General features: G+C 27.1%; 7 protein-coding genes across 7 annotated transcripts; 4 read left to right on the forward strand and 3 right to left on the reverse strand.

The window, feature by feature from the left end:
- The first annotated feature begins 1,754 nt into the window (after window positions 1-1,754).
- Window positions 1,755-3,217, forward strand: OCT59_004308 (uncharacterized protein). Its single transcript, XM_025322405.2, has 4 exons — window positions 1,755-2,202; window positions 2,268-2,365; window positions 2,442-2,669; window positions 2,735-3,217. Exons 1-4 carry the CDS (start codon window positions 2,010-2,012, stop codon window positions 2,906-2,908), a joined length of 693 nt encoding a protein of 230 aa, XP_025166353.1. The 5' UTR covers window positions 1,755-2,009; the 3' UTR covers window positions 2,909-3,217.
- Window positions 3,218-3,480: 263 nt separating this feature from the next.
- OCT59_004309 (uncharacterized protein) lies at window positions 3,481-4,491 on the forward strand. Its single transcript, XM_025322406.2, has 5 exons — window positions 3,481-3,576; window positions 3,645-3,711; window positions 3,799-3,896; window positions 3,964-4,209; window positions 4,295-4,491. Exons 1-5 carry the CDS (start codon window positions 3,493-3,495, stop codon window positions 4,388-4,390), a joined length of 591 nt encoding a protein of 196 aa, XP_025166354.1. The 5' UTR covers window positions 3,481-3,492; the 3' UTR covers window positions 4,391-4,491.
- Window positions 4,492-4,576: 85 nt separating this feature from the next.
- Window positions 4,577-5,589, forward strand: OCT59_004310 (uncharacterized protein). The gene is made up of 6 exons (XM_025322407.2): window positions 4,577-4,746; window positions 4,883-4,920; window positions 4,982-5,019; window positions 5,082-5,179; window positions 5,251-5,285; window positions 5,370-5,589. Exons 1-6 carry the CDS (start codon window positions 4,666-4,668, stop codon window positions 5,419-5,421), a joined length of 342 nt encoding a protein of 113 aa, XP_025166355.1. The 5' UTR covers window positions 4,577-4,665; the 3' UTR covers window positions 5,422-5,589.
- Window positions 5,590-6,449: 860 nt separating this feature from the next.
- On the reverse strand, window positions 6,450-7,065 carry OCT59_004311 (uncharacterized protein; the record flags this gene model as incomplete). The annotated part of the gene is made up of 3 exons (XM_025328502.2): window positions 6,450-6,598; window positions 6,668-6,772; window positions 6,936-7,065. 3 exons carry the CDS (start codon window positions 7,063-7,065, stop codon window positions 6,450-6,452), a joined length of 384 nt encoding a protein of 127 aa, XP_025166356.2.
- A 2,241-nt stretch (window positions 7,066-9,306) lies between these two features.
- OCT59_004312 (uncharacterized protein) lies at window positions 9,307-11,655 on the forward strand (the record flags this gene model as incomplete). The annotated part of the gene is made up of 4 exons (XM_025322408.2): window positions 9,307-10,548; window positions 10,628-10,759; window positions 10,891-11,502; window positions 11,575-11,655. 4 exons carry the CDS (start codon window positions 9,307-9,309, stop codon window positions 11,653-11,655), a joined length of 2,067 nt encoding a protein of 688 aa, XP_025166357.1.
- A 447-nt stretch (window positions 11,656-12,102) lies between these two features.
- On the reverse strand, window positions 12,103-13,304 carry OCT59_004313 (uncharacterized protein; the record flags this gene model as incomplete). The annotated part of the gene is made up of 2 exons (XM_066148193.1): window positions 12,103-13,037; window positions 13,136-13,304. The coding sequence occupies 2 exons, from the start codon at window positions 13,302-13,304 to the stop codon at window positions 12,103-12,105; spliced, it is 1,104 nt and encodes a 367-aa protein (XP_065996815.1).
- Window positions 13,305-14,418: 1,114 nt separating this feature from the next.
- OCT59_004314 (uncharacterized protein) lies at window positions 14,419-16,346 on the reverse strand. Its single transcript, XM_066148194.1, has 8 exons — window positions 16,108-16,346; window positions 15,918-16,039; window positions 15,659-15,847; window positions 15,566-15,582; window positions 15,426-15,487; window positions 15,215-15,356; window positions 15,007-15,143; window positions 14,419-14,927 (listed from the first exon to the last, which is right to left on the reverse strand). Exons 1-8 carry the CDS (start codon window positions 16,331-16,333, stop codon window positions 14,467-14,469), a joined length of 1,356 nt encoding a protein of 451 aa, XP_065996816.1. The 5' UTR covers window positions 16,334-16,346; the 3' UTR covers window positions 14,419-14,466.
- Between the last annotated feature and the right edge of the window lie 1,717 nt (window positions 16,347-18,063).

Raw genomic sequence — 18,063 nt, forward strand, 5'->3', positions numbered from 1 at the left:
TGTACCACCACGGCTAGAACATATAAAGTCCTTCGCTACGCTCCAGACTAATAAAAACTATTGAATTAGATAATAGTACTCAACAAAAAAGCTACCATTATATTGTATAAGTTTTAAACATATTTACTAATTGATTTATTATAAGTTATTTATTATTTAGTTTATTATAAAATTCTTAATAACATTATAAATTTAACTAGAATTATAATTATTATAAATTTATTATTTTATAAATATTAGTTAGAATTATAAAAATTATAAAATTTTAATGTAATTAAATGACAAAATGAATTTATATATCTTATAGTTAGTTATATGACAAAGATCATCTAACAAATTTTCTACCTTATATAATCTAAAAATATTTATCACTAGTATCACATCCAATTGTATTTTTACTATCTGATTTTATGCCTCCCAATTCCTAAAACTATAGTTTTTTTATATTTTCTTAAATGTTACCAGTCATGTGAAGGTGGTAAAGTAGAATTTTAATTATAAAATTGGTATTATACTCCCATTGTATGGTAAATCTAAAAATTTAGTGATCCAATAATCTATAATAGGAATTTAATAAAATTTGATTTTATGATTGAATTTTAATTTTATAAAAAGAATTAAACTCTATTTGTTAAAAGAAATTAATTTATAAATAATATAAATATTTATAATATATTTATTTATTGTATTTCATTATAAACTGATGAATCAGGTACATAATGATGAGATTTATATTTTATAATATGCATTTTTTGACCAAATTAAAGTTAGTTTTTGAATTCTTTTGTTTATAAATTTATTATTTGAACTGTCTTTTAAATATTCACTTGATGGTATATAATCATTATTTATAATATTAATTGACCTATACTTAAACAATTTGTTCATTAGATTTTTTTTTGGCATATTGAAAAAAAATCTGTATAATAACAATTACATTAAATGTGGCTAAAAAAAATCTGGGATGCAAAAATTTTAGACTAGTCTCAATTTAACTAGTATATTTAAATTAAACAGCTAAAACTTTAGCCAAAATTTAATTTAGAAAAAAAATAACCGATCATATTAATATAAAAAAATTTTTTTTTAGAAATTTATAATCAATCAATTGTTACTATACATAAGTAGTTGAGTATAGAGGTTCTGCATTATATCAAATCTGTAATTCCGAAAATTCCGCGAATTTTTACGGATCTATAGGATCTATCCGGATCTACCCTAACGTGCCATCCAAGTTTTTTAACGGATCCGATTTACGGCAATTTTTTTTTACCACTTGCTGCAATTAAATTTCAAAACTTACTTATGAAGGGTTACGTAAATAAAATAACTAAATTTCAGATCTCGAGAGGTTTTTTGGACGTCAGACAAATTATTTTCGCTTTAAACGTCCTTAAATTACCAGATCTTCACAAAAGAAACTTTGATCGGCATCTTATGTGACAATTTTGTTAATCAAATTTAGTAAACAGTTCTCCTTTTCTTTCTATATTCCAATTTGGATCTTTTTAATATATGTTAGAATTTCGCACCATTGTAAAGTTACACGCCAAATGGACCAGCCCTTATTCGGATATTGATTGGTGCAAAAACAGCGATTTTTGTCATAAAAATTTAGTTTAGCGCTGTTCTTTGTTAAAACAATCTGTTTTACAACAGACAAATTTCAAATTAAAGTTGCATAGAAAAAAATGTGATTGTATCACAGATGTTGATCCTTTATGATTTTTTTGATGATTTTCCCGAAATTCTTCGCCTTTATATCCTTTCAAAAAAAAAAGAAAATGTAATTTCATTCATATTCTTATAATGGTCAAAAAATAGATATTATTTTAACATTCTTTTAAAGAAAATTTTCTCTTTTTTTTAAAAAAAAAACCAATTTTCTGATCCGTTTTTATTCTTGTCCCTCTTTTTTGTTATTTAAACATTTAAATCAAGCTATTCTTTTAATTCACTTTAACATAAACCATTTTCACTTACCTTCCAGTTTGTAATAGAAATCCATAATGGAAAAAATCAAATATAAGAAGAAACACAAATATTCTCATTTCTGCTTCTGCCTAGGATTACGACCTGGTGTCATAATCTCTTCTGTTTTATGGATGATAGAAGGAGTTATCCTCTCAACGCTATTCATAACGTCTTCAATGAAAAACTACAAAAAAAATAAAGATGATATAGGAGAGGTGGTGACGTCATGTATGTATTATTTAATTTTATTATTTTTTTTTGCTAGCTTTATTATTAAACATTCATTATTATAGTATATTATTATGTCGCCATTTTGACGAAAACTCTGTCCGTATACTTTATTATACTATTTCTTATAAGTATAATCGGTCTTGCTTCATTATTAATATATGTAAGTTAGCATTAACAAATATCTTGCAATACTATTATATTATAGTTAATTCAATTCAATTCTCTCTATTAATCAGAAATCAACGCCATTATTGCGAGTGTATTCATATACTTCATGGTTCTTTGCAGTTTTTATATATTTTGTACTCGCTATAGTCTCAATTGTAGCCATTATGGTTAGCAAAAATGGATTTATAGGTTATTGTAATGAAGTGGGAAATAATAATATAAATTATTGCGTTAATGAAGTAATGTCTCAATCGATTTGGTTGTATTTAATTATATTCTTTCAAGGTTCTATACATGTAAGTATATTAATTATTTGATCTCCTATTTAAAATTTTTATTTACCTCATTTTTTCCCCTTTAGGTTTATTTTTCGATTATATTGCAAACTTATGTAGAGCGTTGTGAGCAATTGGAAAAGAAGAAGAGACGTGAAGCTTCTTCAAAACGAAATAATTTATTAAGTTCTTCAGGTACATCCAATGTATTTAAGATTAAAGTTGATAAAACGTATGATGATAGGGTTGTTGACTCTTAACTAAACCGTATTAACTAGAATATTTTTTTGATCATCCATTCATTTATTTTAATATTTTTTTTTTGAATCCACCTTTAAATACGACATTGAAAAAGGCATTTGCAAAAACATTTTTTAGCATACATAGCATACATTCATCTTAATTTTTGTACAATATATGATTATTTTTCAATCCCATTAATATTTTAATTTAACAAAATCCAAAATCCACTTCTTGCAAATTATAAATTATATAATCTCAAACAGTACTACATTGTTTAAATTGAGAACATCAAAGTGAAATAAATTTATCAAAAAAAGTTACAACTTAGAAATTTTTACGGAGGTTTGTTTACTGCGTATATTTCGTTTATTATTTCCTTAATTTTTTAATAATCCGATTCCTAATTTTGGAATGACCTACTTTAGCTGTAAGGTTGCACAATGACACAACTCGTGAATTTTTTTAAATCTGGAAATTCCACGGGCGGGAGTAGGTTTTAATTCATTTATACGTGTTTTTTTGACAAGGCTTAGATACTTCCATAAAGTCGTTGTCATTTTTTTTTTGTCTTTATTTTATAACGAACTCATCAAAATAAAAAATGGCTGCAAGTACACAAATTACCAGTTGTTGTTTTTGTATCAAGTTAAAGCCTGGTGTTGTATTTATATCGTTGATATGGCTTGTAAGTTTTCCTTCATTTTTTTAAAGAAAAATCTTTTTATGTAAATGTTTAACAAAAGACTTCAATAGATTTATGGAATTCTTGAAACAGCACAAAATAGTTTACTTCTCATCACATCAAATAAAAGAACAAGTGGTAAACTATTTTGACCTAGTATATATATATTTTTTTTTTGAAAAATACATATCATTAAATAATTCAAATAATTTGTTTGATATTAAGTGTATAGTTATGTCTATCCATTCGTTATTCCAGTAACTATTAATTATGGACTAATAACAATTGGAGCAGCATTTGGATTGTTTGCCGTAACATGTTCGGTATGTAACGAAAGAAGTTGTAATAGCTTTATTTCATTTCTTTTGAACTAACTAGAATTTTATTTAGAGAACAGTTAAAATGTTAACAATATATACCAAAATAGCATACGTTATTGTGGGAGCTGAAATTGTATCTCGTGCATTAGTGATCTGTCTTGTGATAAGGTATAAGTCAAGGTTCATAGAGGATTGTATAAGGTCTATTAGTAAAACTTCGTCTAGAATTGAATATTCAGCCGATGCATGTAATCAAGGATATATTTTTAGCTTAACATTTTCTATTGCTTTTGCTGTTCTTACAATACTTTTTACGGTATGTATTAATTAATTATTTTTTTTTTTATTGTATCAACTCAAAATTAAAATAATCGAAAATAATTTTTTAATCTCTAATGTAGTTATACTTTGCCATAATAATTTCATCTTACGCACGTAAAAGAAGAGACAAAGTAGCTGCCATTGCTGCTAAAAACTCTGACGAAATTGATGAATAATAAACCTTTAACTTATTTAGCTTATACTAATTTAAGATTCATAATAAACATGTGTTCTTTTTTTAAGTGTTAATAAAGTGTTTTCCCATACTTAACATATCAGATAAATTAATGATATCACTGAATATGAAATTCAACTTATTGGGCAAAAGTCAATTTACTTTAAAATGATTCTATGAGAAATATGAGAAATTTATTCTACGCTTTTCTTTCTTCTTTTTGCTACTCTTTTTGCTTTTATTATTTGTTGTCTACATATTCATTGCAACGGAATCATGTCTGGTACTACTCAAAATTGTCATGTTCTCGCTGATTTCAGCATTATTCCTATGGGTGCCGGAACTAATACCACAAAGGTATGCATACATGTATTATTATCATGTCTAAAGAGAAAAGTGATATTTTAACAAATAAGTTATAATTATCTCCGTTATCTCTTTTTTAACTTTGAAATATTGACATAATTATTTTGTTTAAAAATTTCTTTTATAGTACATAGTCGAGTGTCAAAAGGTTTTGCTAGATTCTGGGTGAGCAATCCGCAATATTCTAATTCGTTTTTTACTTATTACTAAGACATATTATAAACAGCTTGAACTTTAACTTGCACGCCAATGGAACCAACTTAGGTTTGTTTAAAAATTATCGTTTTAGTATTAATCTACAATTTTGTTAACTTCGTTTTTAATAGAGGGTAACTATGATCAGGTGATGTGTGCTGTTCGTAAGTGTATTGACAAAATGCACGAAATGGGTGCTCCTCGTTGCGACACTAATATTCGTCTTAACGTAAGATACTACGGATAATCTTTTGTTATTTCACGTGATTGTACATTTTAAAACTTCTTTACCTCCTTTAGACTCGTACCGATAAGAGCGTCACTATGCAAGACAGGTTTGAGCTTATTTTCTAAAATAGTGTATTATTATTCTTTCATCTGCAATCCTTTAAGAACATTGTTTTAATTCACTTCAACAGTATTCGTGTCGTTACTGATAAGATCGCTGCAGAGACTAATGCTAATGTCTAGAGAAACAATTTTTTAAGATCGTGATGAATGATTATTTTTTCAATAATTTAGTTTTTTCATTTTAGGATTGTATATATTGTTCATAATCGCAATTTTTGATACACAAATTAAAGATCAAATAAAGCTTTTTATCAAAAAAATTTCGGATTTTCCGAGATTCACCTCGAAATATCTAGTGAAACTGATTGTACATCAAGTGGCGAAATATATTACATACTAATTTTTAATTAACTAACATATCTCTTGATTTAGAAATTATTCTTAAAAATAATATTTGTAAGCTTTAATATGTAACATTATATCAACAAAGAAAAAATTGTGAATCACATAATTTTGTGATTGTTTCTCCGGATGGAATAAACATGAATTATATGCATCGTTTTGTCTCGAATTTATAATAATTTTAAAAAATTACAATTGAAGGGATTGAAATTTACTGTGATATTGAGTTAGCTTTGACGTCATATAACAAAGCAATCGTGTCATGTGTAGCGATCGTCCGCTGCGCCAATTTTTTACTCAACATGATAATGTACTGCGCCGCATGATTCTTGCGCAACAAAATTTCTTCAAGATTTTGAAGCCTCAACCATCTGAAAACGTAATAAGCCATTCATATTAATAAAGTTCGTCCAATAGGGCCCGTTTTTTACCTGTGAAGTGACATATTGTATGGTGTATCGATCACCTGAAATGCGCAGAAAGATATTCTTGCTGAAATAATAGCGATAGTGTTGTACATTGAATTAATACCCGTGATTTCTTTTCTAGGTTCGCACAGAATATCAACCAGCTCGAAAGCGCGCGCATAAGACGAACAAGAGGAAGAAAGAGAAGTGAGGATGCTTTTGATTAAATCTATGGCTGGCCAGGACTGGCACTTCTTACTGTACACTCTCGGAGTCATATCAAAATGCAGTAAGTTGCCTCTCGCAATCGATTTAACCGATGATGCTTTGAAAGGGATGGAGGAGTATCATACTTTGTGTAAGGGTGTGAGGAAGGTTTTGGGCGTAATCGTTGGTTTGTTAAAGGATAGTGCGTGTGCGGATAAATCCCCTGAGAGTAAGAATCATATTGTTCGAAAATATAATCATGTATAATAGTCCGACTTTTATTCTTCTTGTTTTCGCAGCTCTTGTATTTCTTGCTTTTTCAAACATCTCTAAATCATAATCTGAAAAGAAGTTAATAAAAAAAAATTAGCATTTCTTCACTCCCATTATAATAATGCATTTGGACATACCATGAAGTGTTTTATTCATGATACCATCATATTCCGCAGTCCATACTACCCAATCTAGCCGTTTATTGGATTTCAATTTATACTCCAACTCCCCTAATGAGTCCCCTAATACAACAAACTCACAAACTTGTTGCACTTCTTCCCATTTAAAAACTCATCCGTAGCAACCTAGAAAGAGTAGCCCATAATTTACTTCTCTGATTACAATAATGTGATCAAAATCAAATTCTGCGACAAATTCATAGAAGTAGCGTTTCTAGATCTTTACTGTCGACGAGAGTAATATGAATAGAAACTGCGATATTACGGCGGACGGATTCATCAACGAATGTATCAACTACCATAGACACACTACGGCCCAGCCCTTCCGACTCAGTTCGTCCGCTACTTTCTGACATCTTGTACACGAGTTCATCACTGATCACTACCGTTCTTACTTTGCGTATACATAACTACAACATTTTTTTCGGGTTCGCAATTCGAAGGGTACCGACTCGGCACAATTCCCCAAGGAGTAATTGCACTTCAAGCTTTCTCTTGGTGTTTGAACTCCATTCCAATACCCTCATAGTTTTTGATCTCCTGTCGGCTATCTTCACGCTGTTTGACGCTGGCCCACCTCGGGCTGATGTGCCAAACATATACCTGGCTATTTTTCCCCTCCGGATGATGAACGTTGGATTCGTAACATAAGGCTGATGTTTTTTTTTGGTTGCATACTCATAATCTTCTGTATTAAACGTATCTGGCTTACATCGAGATATGTAATTTGTTCCTGAAGATTCACGTATGTTCAATGTCTATTTGTAAATATATCTTTAATCCTAATACTATACTAGTTTTTTTGATGAAAACAATGAAAAAATCTTTTTTAACTTCAAAAAATTCGAAATATATATTTTTATTTCTAATAGGATTACTTCCTCTCCTCTCTGCTATAAAAATTTCTTTTCTTAACTGATTTGGAAGTGTCATGACTCATGATCCCATTGCATCTGAGAATTCAGAATATATCTTACAGTATTGCCGTAGTCAAAATAATGCTAAATTTGCTGCATCGCTAGGTCTCTATGATATCATTGCCGAAATCGAACGGTTGAATTCATTTTATATAAAGCGCGACAGAATAAATTCCCTCACTTGGTATTTTTTTACTCGCAGTAACATTTTTTTATTCGAGCCAAATATCCTTATAAAGCGTTATATATGTGTCTGAATCCAATACACCTTATACACCTGCCTCCATGTCCACTTTCGCTACTGCAACTAATGTGAAAATTAATAAATTTAATGTGAATTAGTTTACTAAACTTAGTCAAAACTTCCTAAACTTTATCTGTAATTGACTGTCTAAATAAATCTGATCAGTCTAATAAGTGATCTTACTAAGTTCTATTTCGAATACTGAATAAATCTTAATCTTGACACTCGATTATTCCAACAATAATATACTTATTAGTTTAAATGTGTGCAACTATTTCAAATTAGGTATCTATTGATCTCTTTTAGAGAATGAATAACTAGTCTTGATTTAAGTTATTGCACCAAATCCATTTCAGTTAACTATGCTCCAAGAAAAGAAAATATTAGGAAAATTAAATACATTGATAGTTGTTAAATGTATTGGGTGGTAAATCCACGTTGGGCAAACGTACTAACACTGATGAATTCAAGAATAGCGCGTACGTGGTTAGTGAGATTCAATTCAGAAAATAGAATCCCTATTCAAAATAAACTTAAAATTTTAAAAATATACTTAAAATACACTTAAAATTTTAAAATACATTTAACAAATCAATAAATTTATATTGCAGATTTGCAATATTCTATATAGAATCAAATTTAATCAATTACTTTTTTTGGAAAAAAAGTCACCGGAAATAAATTTTTTTACTCAGAGAAATGCGGGAGATGACTGAGATCTATATGATCTTTATTAAATTTAATAATTCAATGAGCATGTGTTAATTACCAATCGTGGTAATTTGTGTATTTATGTTCCGTTGACTTACATGATTTTCCACGGGTATTTTAAACATCATCTAGTGTAACTTTTTTTTAAGGAGATCTACGTAATTTTAATGACTCATTATTTGATTATTTTGTTGCATCTCTGTAATTGTATCAACACAAAAAAATTTTTTTGCTATCGAATACCGTCGCCCGGATGGTTACGCAAATGATGAATCTATTATATTTGGCGTTGGCGTTGTTTCTGTCATTTTTTTGGCACAACAAATAAAACTTCTTTCTATATAAACGTATAAAAAAATAATTAAGTATCATGTGCTAAAAGTTACACTGTCCTTTCTGAATGGATTTCTAACACTTTGGATTGGTTTTTACAAAAGTTTTCGGATATAAAAAAAAAATTTTTTTTTCCCGATTTCTCTTAACCTTAAGGAAAAAATGAATAGCAAGGCATATATACCTTACTTCCGGGGTCTGTTAAACAATGGATTTAACCTTATTTTTATATATAAGGCACACAACAATTTTTTCGAATAAAAAAAAATTTTTTTTTCTTTTTCTTTTTTTTATATTTTTTATATATAAACACTTATCTATTATATAAAAATAATTCCCGGCTAAAAAAAATATATTTATCCTTTATTTAATTACAAAAATTATTTGATAATATGTCACAACGATCAGAACCGGCAGCATCTTCACTAGAACGTATACGTTCTGTACGTAGTAGCATTTTTACTCCAGAACAACAATATGTTTTGCAAAAAGAAAAATTTGACAAATTTTCGTCTATAAAAATTAATGGACAAAAATATATGAATCAAGAAGATTTTATTCAAGCTATAGCTCCGGGAGAAGATTATCAAAAAATACAAAAAGAACAATTTGCTTTATTATTTAGAATAGCGGATAAGAATGGAAAAGGTTTATTATCACTTCAAGATTTTATGGTATTTGAAAATTTATTGTCAAAACCTGATGCAGAATACGAAATCGCTTTTAGATTATTTGATGTTCAAGGTAAAGGGAAGATTACCGTTGAACAATTTAGAGAGATTCTTGCCTCAAACATAGGATCTGATAGCGTACCTTTTAATTTTGATTGTGATTGGTTAAAATATTATGTTGGATGGAATAATAGTAAAAAACATGATCTAAATTATGAAGAATTCACTCAATTATTAAAAGGATTACAAGCTGAAAGATTGAGGCAAGAATTTAGATATTATGATAAAGAAGGATCTGGTTATATCTCTCCTGAATCTTTCAAGAAGATCATTATCTCTATTGCGAAACATAAATTATCTGATTATGTTATAGAACATTTACCTACATTATGTAATATATCTACTAGTAATGAAATAAATTATGCTACAGTTATAGCGTTTCATAATGTAGTAAGACAGATGGACATGGTTGAAAGGATCGTATTGAAAGCCATATCAGAAAGTAATGATCGACGTATTACAAAGAATGATTTTCTTAACACTGCAGCAAAAGAAACAAGATTTTCTTTATTTACGCCATTAGAAGCTGACATAATATTTCATTTTGCTGGACTTGGAAATCCTTCAGGAAGGTTAGGTAGACGAGATTTTGCACAATTATTGGATCCAAAATGGCAAAAACCAGCAGATCAAAGACCAATTGTCCAAATTACAACACAGAAACATCAAGGAATTTTGTGGGAAGTTTTGCATCAGTCGTATTATTTTTTTCTTGCATCAATTGCTGGTGCCGTTGGTGCCACTGCTGTTTATCCAGTTGATTTGGTGAAAACCAGAATGCAAAATCAGCGATCAAGAGTTGTAGGGGAATTATTATATAGAAATAGCATTGATTGTTTTAAAAAAGTGATAAAACATGAAGGATTTATGGGACTTTATAGTGGTCTTGGTCCTCAATTAGTCGTGAGTAGGAAGATAAATATATATAATCACGTGAACATTTTTCTTATTCTCACTTTTATTCTTGTATTATATTATCTAGGGTGTTGCACCGGAGAAAGCCATTAAATTAACGGTAAATGATTATTTAAGATCGAAATTGAAGGATAACAATGGAAAGCTCCCACTAAAATATGAAATTTTATCTGGTGGTGCTGCAGGTGGTTGTCAAGTGGTAAGTTAAGAGAGAGAACACATTTTTATGTACATTAAAGTTAATTAAGTATATTAAGTATACAACTAAAAAGATGTTTACATTTATACTCAGTCAAAAAAAAAAAATTCTTCAAATTTTTTCATACATAGATTTTTACGAACCCATTGGAAATTGTAAAAATTCGACTTCAGATACAAGGAGAAATGGCAAAGAATATATCGAATGTACAACATAGATCTGCATTATGGATAGTAAGAAATCTTGGAATAGTAGGATTATATAAAGGAGCGGCAGCATGTTTATTAAGAGATGTACCATTTTCAGCCATTTATTTTCCAGTTTATTCACATCTTAAATCAGATGTTTTTGAAGAAGGGCCAGATAAAAAATTAAATATGGGAGAATTATTATTATCAGGAGCAATAGCAGGTATGCCAGCAGCATATCTTACAACACCATGTGATGTAATTAAAACAAGACTACAAGTAGAAGCAAGAAAAGGACAGACAGCTTATAGTGGTATAATGGATGCAGGAAGAAAGATATTAGCGGAAGAAGGATTTAAAGCATTCTTTAAAGGAGGACCAGCTAGAGTATTTAGATCTTCACCACAATTTGGTGCAACTCTGATGGTTTATGAGTTATTACAACGTTCATTTCCTTGGAGTGCTAGCAATGATAAATTTGAAAAGGAAAAACCTGTTAATGTTATCGGAGATCTTAGTCATTTAAAAAGCAGAAATGCTTTAAAAATTTTGCTAGTAAGTTAAATTAAGATAATATTAATCAAACTGTATTTATAAAAATGATTTAACCCATTTTTTTATCTTTAGGATTTGGATAATAAATTTGGTGCGGTCCCAAAAAACATTAATGTACCTAATTTTGGCGTCAAAATGACATCTACTCCTTAATAATAATAGTAAATAATAATAATGAAAATTTCAAACTTTTTTTTTAAAAAAAAAGTATTTTAAAATACAGTTTAATAATATAAAAAGTCTAATTATTATTTTACACACAATTATATATTTTAGAGGACATATATCTATTAGAGAACTATTACTTATTCATTTATTTATTTATAGAAGTTAAGATTATGCATGTTAAAGTGGGCATTTTATATACTGTCTTATTTACTGTTTTTTTATACCGATAATATATATAGTTCTATCGCATTCTAAATTAGAAATAAAAAAAAATTTTTTGTTATCTAAAAATAGATCTAATTAAATAATTAAAGAGAAATAACCAATTTTATAATTGGTGCCAACCGTAATTTTTTTCCATACAAACTGATAAGAATTAATAAAAATAAAAGTTCTGTTATCGTCTCGAAAAAAAAATCACCTTTTCTTTAGTTAATAAAATATTTTTTTCTCGAGTCCAATATTTTCTTCTAAATCCTCATTTATTAAACTACTTTCCTGCTCTTTAGATCTAATAACATTATATTGATCTAATCCACCAGTACTATACATATGAACAGATAAACAGCAAATCAAAGCACCCAAGAAAAAGTTAATATTGGGAGAAAATTCTAATATATAATAACATACAAATCCACTAAAAAACATTGCTAAACTACTCGCATAAACTTTAGTTATACTTCCGCTATATTTAATTATAGCACTCGTAATCAAACCAAGAGAACAAACAGATATGATTATAGCATAGTGAATCGGATACAAAGTAAGAAAGAAACCATCGTCTGATCGATATGATAAAGTGAAATAAACAAGTCCATTTAACAGTACACCAAATAAATATAATTTGATATTTTGTAAATTGATTGATTCGTTGCCAAATTTATCTTTCATTACATATTCAGTATATACTGAAGCTCCAGCTGATATTGATGAGAATATTAATATTAAAAGGAATCCAAATGGCGAAGTGAATTCAAATGATCCTTCAGAAGAAAATTGAATTTGTGCTATTGTTGTACCAATAAATAATAACACTAATGATATCCATTGCGTTGTACTTAAAATTCTATTTAAAAATATATAAGAAAATAATCCTGTAGTAAGGATTTTCAGATTACTAAGAACGGTAAAAGTTGGTGGATTCATTAAATTTAAAATCAAAAAGACAAGATTGTTATTGATGAAATAAGCCATGGCTGGTATACCGAATAATAATGTTGTACTATCTGTGAAGATGGATTTTAAAGATTGAATTAGTGGTGCAAAATTGATTATTGAATTGGACTTTCGATATTGTGAAAATGCTGTTTCCTGTGATATTCCTCCTGAAAAACATCCTAATTCTATTGAAAGTAATATAATCGATACTTAAATAAACATATACATATGTATATATAAGTGTATGTTAATATATAAAGTTAGAAAGATTAAAAGACCAAGATGTAAAAATTGTTGAGCTACTTACCGACGATTTTGACCAATTCTACCAAAAATATTATTTTTGTTGAGTTCGGTTTTGTTTCTTGTCTTAAATTTGCTATACCAACAAGTAAAGATTCTGAAGCATTAAACACACATAGTAAAAATGATAATATAATTGTACTAGAATTTATATAAGTTTTCATTAATCTCATTATTAGGTAATTTTTTGGGTTTATTTTTTTGATCGATAAAGTACTATAATATTAGATACGTAAAAATACTAAAAAACAAGCGATTATTTTCACACGCTAATAAAATAAAATAAAAGAACTAATATAAATCAATAGTTTAAGGACATTAAAAGAAAAGTGGTTGTCACCAGAAAATCCAAAGAAAAGAAGAAACCGGTTAAACCTAAAAAGAAATAATTATTTTGGAGTAAAGTATTTATATTTGCTATATTTGCATTTTACACAATTTACACTAACCGATTTAAGTAAACATACTATAGTCATATTTAGGAATTTAATATTCAATAATCTATTTTACATATTTGGATAATAAATTATATGTTTACTATATTTATTTTATCTGTTCAACACGAATTATGTTAGTTTTATTACCTGTTGCCTTATATAGAGGGTATGTTTTGATGATCAGTCAATCTATTTAAGGTTTAGAGTATGAGAACTTTGAAGAAATCAAAACTTTATTTTTTTTAAATATGATGATACCCCAATATTAATATTTGATCGGCTTGTAACTCACTGATTTATATGTTAAAGAATAAATGATAAATGTCAATTATTTAAAGTTATCGTTTTAAACATGTATACAGAATAACTAAAACTAATGTTAATCCTTCGTCAAGATGGAGTTAAAATAGTGATAATTATATCAAGTGACATTTATTAGACTTGTTTTAAAACACTTCGACATAAGTAGTTTAACCACAATATCATCTTTATTTGGCCCATTTAAAATAAAATTCAAGAGAAAGCTCACTCTCAAGTACAAGCTCAATGATATAATTTAGGACAAAAGCTCTTTTTTTACATAACTAAATTATGACAGGAAGATAGATTTTGCAATTGGAGTATCTATTTGTAACAAGTTGAATTATTATTATAAAATCACTATAGTAAAATCATGAATAGCGAACAATTAAATGATTATTCAGTAATATATGAAAAGCTGACAACAATATTGTCATGTAGTTCGAAATCTGCTTTTATCTATCTATGAGTAGTTGTTCCATTCATCCGCTTTACCTGAAATCGTTGAAGTATGCTTCTATTGTTTCATGTACATGATATCGTAAATAGTTTAAACGTGAGCAGGCTCCATAAAATTATACTTTATTTTACACGTAAATTATTTTATATTTATATCTCCATCAAAATCATCTTTCGCCCAATATGGTAATTGAGTTTCGTATTTACATCCACTAACTTCATATTTTAATGCATGCAACCAAATAAATAATTGATCCGGTTTAGGATCTGGAAAATTTGGAATGGTACATTCTTCACATTTTCCTAATGATTTATCTTTAAATCTTTGACTTTGTTCTGATGATTCTACATTCATAACATTACTTGTAGTAATATCAGAATTTTGTTTCGTAGGTAAATTCAATACAAGACATTCTTCTTGGTTTATACCTTCATTTATAAGATTATTGATAACAGATTTTGTTGAAACTTCATCGATTCCACCTTTTCCTTTTTGTTGACCCCAGACATGATGATTATACAATGGATCATTGCCAATCACGTAACCCAAATACTGAAGATGAACACGAATTTGATGTGTTCGGCCAGTAATCGGAATACCTATTTAATGATGTACAATTAGTTTAGTTAAAGATATAGATTGCACATAAAAAAAACTATATATTAATCTAAAGGATACATTTAACAACACTTGTTCGACCGTTATAACTCTCACGACGAAATATTGTTGTACAAGGTTTCCCTTTCGGATGTACAACATTTAATCCAAGTTTATGTGATACGGTCATAATTGGTTTATCACATCTCACATCGCCCCTGTAAATAATTTAATTAAGTTAGTAAAAGGTTATTAATTACAAATCACAAAAATCTTTAAATAGACTTACGTAGGAAATTCTCCAATAACGCGACAAAGATACTCTTTGTGAATTTTACGTTCTTGCATTAATTGTTCAAATTCTTGAGCTTTTTCTTTATTTGTAGACAAAAACATTATTCCCGATGTCAAACGATCAAGTCTGTTCAAGGCTTTAATAAGAATCAATTAAGCATAACATATATTAAAATGATAGTTTTGAAAATGATTAGGCAACTTACTATAAAGATTCGAAAACCCGAACTCTTTTTGTAAAATGTGTAAAACAGTGTTATGTCGATATCTTCGAAGTTCAAATATAAAATTATATCAATGTTTTCTATCAAATCGGGAATTTTTTTTAAGGTAATTATCTACTAACCTGCCGGATGGATGAACCTACAATACATATTATCAGTAAATTAAATAACATCAAATAGTAAGGTTAGGAAAAAAAGCGACAATAAATACTTACAGGCACACTTCCTGGTTTGTCAATCACAATCAAATCATTTTCCATACTGATTAATTTTATTGGGTCAGCTGTGACTGGAGGCTCATGTCTATGAATTTTATGTCCGATAATATCCTGATTCTTAACAATTTTTTCTTTTGTAACGATTTTCTCATTAATTGTAATCAAGCCTGTCTCGATGGCATAGGCCTAAAAAAGAAAGTTTTACTTTCGAGTTTGATTAAAAGATGAAATGAATGACAATAAAATAATATTTTACATAATAGTCTCTTGATCGATCACGAAATTCTGTACAGAAAATATCAAAAATACTTCGACCCAACCATCGTCCTTTTGCAAATGCTTGATACTCATAATAATAAGGTTTAACTTTACGAAGACCTATAAAAATATTAATTTCAACATAAATAAATAAATAAAAACTTAAATTAATTATAAGTATTTATTACCATCCTCAAAATAATATATTACATCGTCCAAGTCTTTAGGTTTATTGTTTTTTGATATTGAATCATTATGAGAATCTTTATCTAATTTACGCCTTTTTACTGAATTTTTGTTTTCTGAATCAAGAGAATTATTCTTGATTAAAATGTCACTTTCGTCCTTTGTTATATTAGGACCTATAAGTCGCATCAAATTTGAGTTATCAATTTTTATTTGAATATTTTCCATTTATCGATTTGTCTAAGAAAAAAAGAAATAATTCAGTTTGATAAATATAAAGCAGATTGGTCGATCAACATCTGTGATACAGATTTTACCTTACCCAAAAAGGGCTCTTGTTTTCTAGCGAATTGGAAAATGAGTGAATATTTTTTGAATCACTAATTAGCTTGATAGTAATCAAGACATTCATCAAAAAAGAATTATTATTTATATAATGAAATCATAAATACTATAGTTTCTAAAATTTAATTCAAAAGTGAATAAATAGACAATATGTAAATAATTAAAATTTTATATTTTATAAAGTAAATTATTAATTATTAAAATCTGATCAATGATTTTTTAATAAATCTATAAATTTTGGAATTTTAAACAATATTATTTATTTAAACTAATTCCCATTGCTAATTTGACATAGTCTTCTATACTAATTTATATTAATCTATATACTTATTGCTTACCTATCTTTATTTAACTCTAATTACCTGCCTACTTATACAAATCAATTATGTAATTGGAATATTTAATAATATTTGTTTTATACTATATTTTTAAATAAAGGTTTATTTAATCTTTAAGCTGATAATTTTTTTATCATTATAATTTAATAAAAAATAACAAAAAAGTTTAAAAAAACTAAAGTTATATCACTTAAATATACTTATAAATATATTTAAATTAAACTTTAAATAATATTTATTAAAGTATAATTTGAATCTATATTAAAAAAAAAATGCTAAAGTATATTTTGAAATATATATTTAAAATTTAAAGTTTATTTAATATATTTTGTTAAAGTAAATTAAATATCCTAATAAATTGAAATTATATTAAATTACTATATATTATTACATAATTTATTAAATAATAATAATAATAAAGATTATTTGTTCTATTTTTATTATATAGCAGTAGTAGATTTATATTACTTACATTTGATCTTTTGGTAATTATATATGTGACTTTTTTTTTAAAAATAAAGTATAACAAATAACTTTAATATACTGAAAAATAAAATAAAATAATAGTAATAATAATATATAATTTTATAAAAAATAAAAAGTATTATAAATTTTTTTATACAAATATTATATTTAAGGTATTTGTATTACATTTTACCATATTTTACCATAATATATAATTAATCTAACAAAAATATTAGTCTATTAATGATATTTTCCTACAATAGGGCTAGTGTTTTGCATATACGACTCGAAATGACTTGCATAGACTCACATAACATAAATAATATAAATTTTATCATATAAAAATTGATTTGAAATTCGACTTAACTTGACTCATAAGGAACACTAGATAGGGCAGTAGAAAAGTACAAGGAAGCTGTTGGTAAATTCAATAAAGCTGATCAGAAAAGATACATTAGGTTCGCAGGACTGGTAGCAGTAGAAAAGGTATTTTCCTAATAATTTAATAATAATATATTTTAAATTTAAATTAGATTGACTTTTATAAAAATTTAAATTAAATTAACTTATATAGAAAAATTTAATTTTTTAATATTAGATGTATAATAAATATAATATAATTTTTATACAACTTTTTAAAAATACTAATATACTTTTGCTTTAATAATATTATTTTAGATTTTTTTGCAATTTATTTGATTTAAGAATTAAATAATAATAATATTACTTTTGATATTATGCATTAATATATTATATATATTTGATATATTATATATTATATATATATTAACCTGATTTTTTTAAAACATC

This window comes from Rhizophagus irregularis, chromosome 12 (genome assembly GCF_026210795.1).
Source record: "Rhizophagus irregularis chromosome 12, complete sequence".
Lineage (NCBI taxonomy): Eukaryota > Fungi > Glomeromycota > Glomeromycetes > Glomerales > Glomeraceae > Rhizophagus > Rhizophagus irregularis.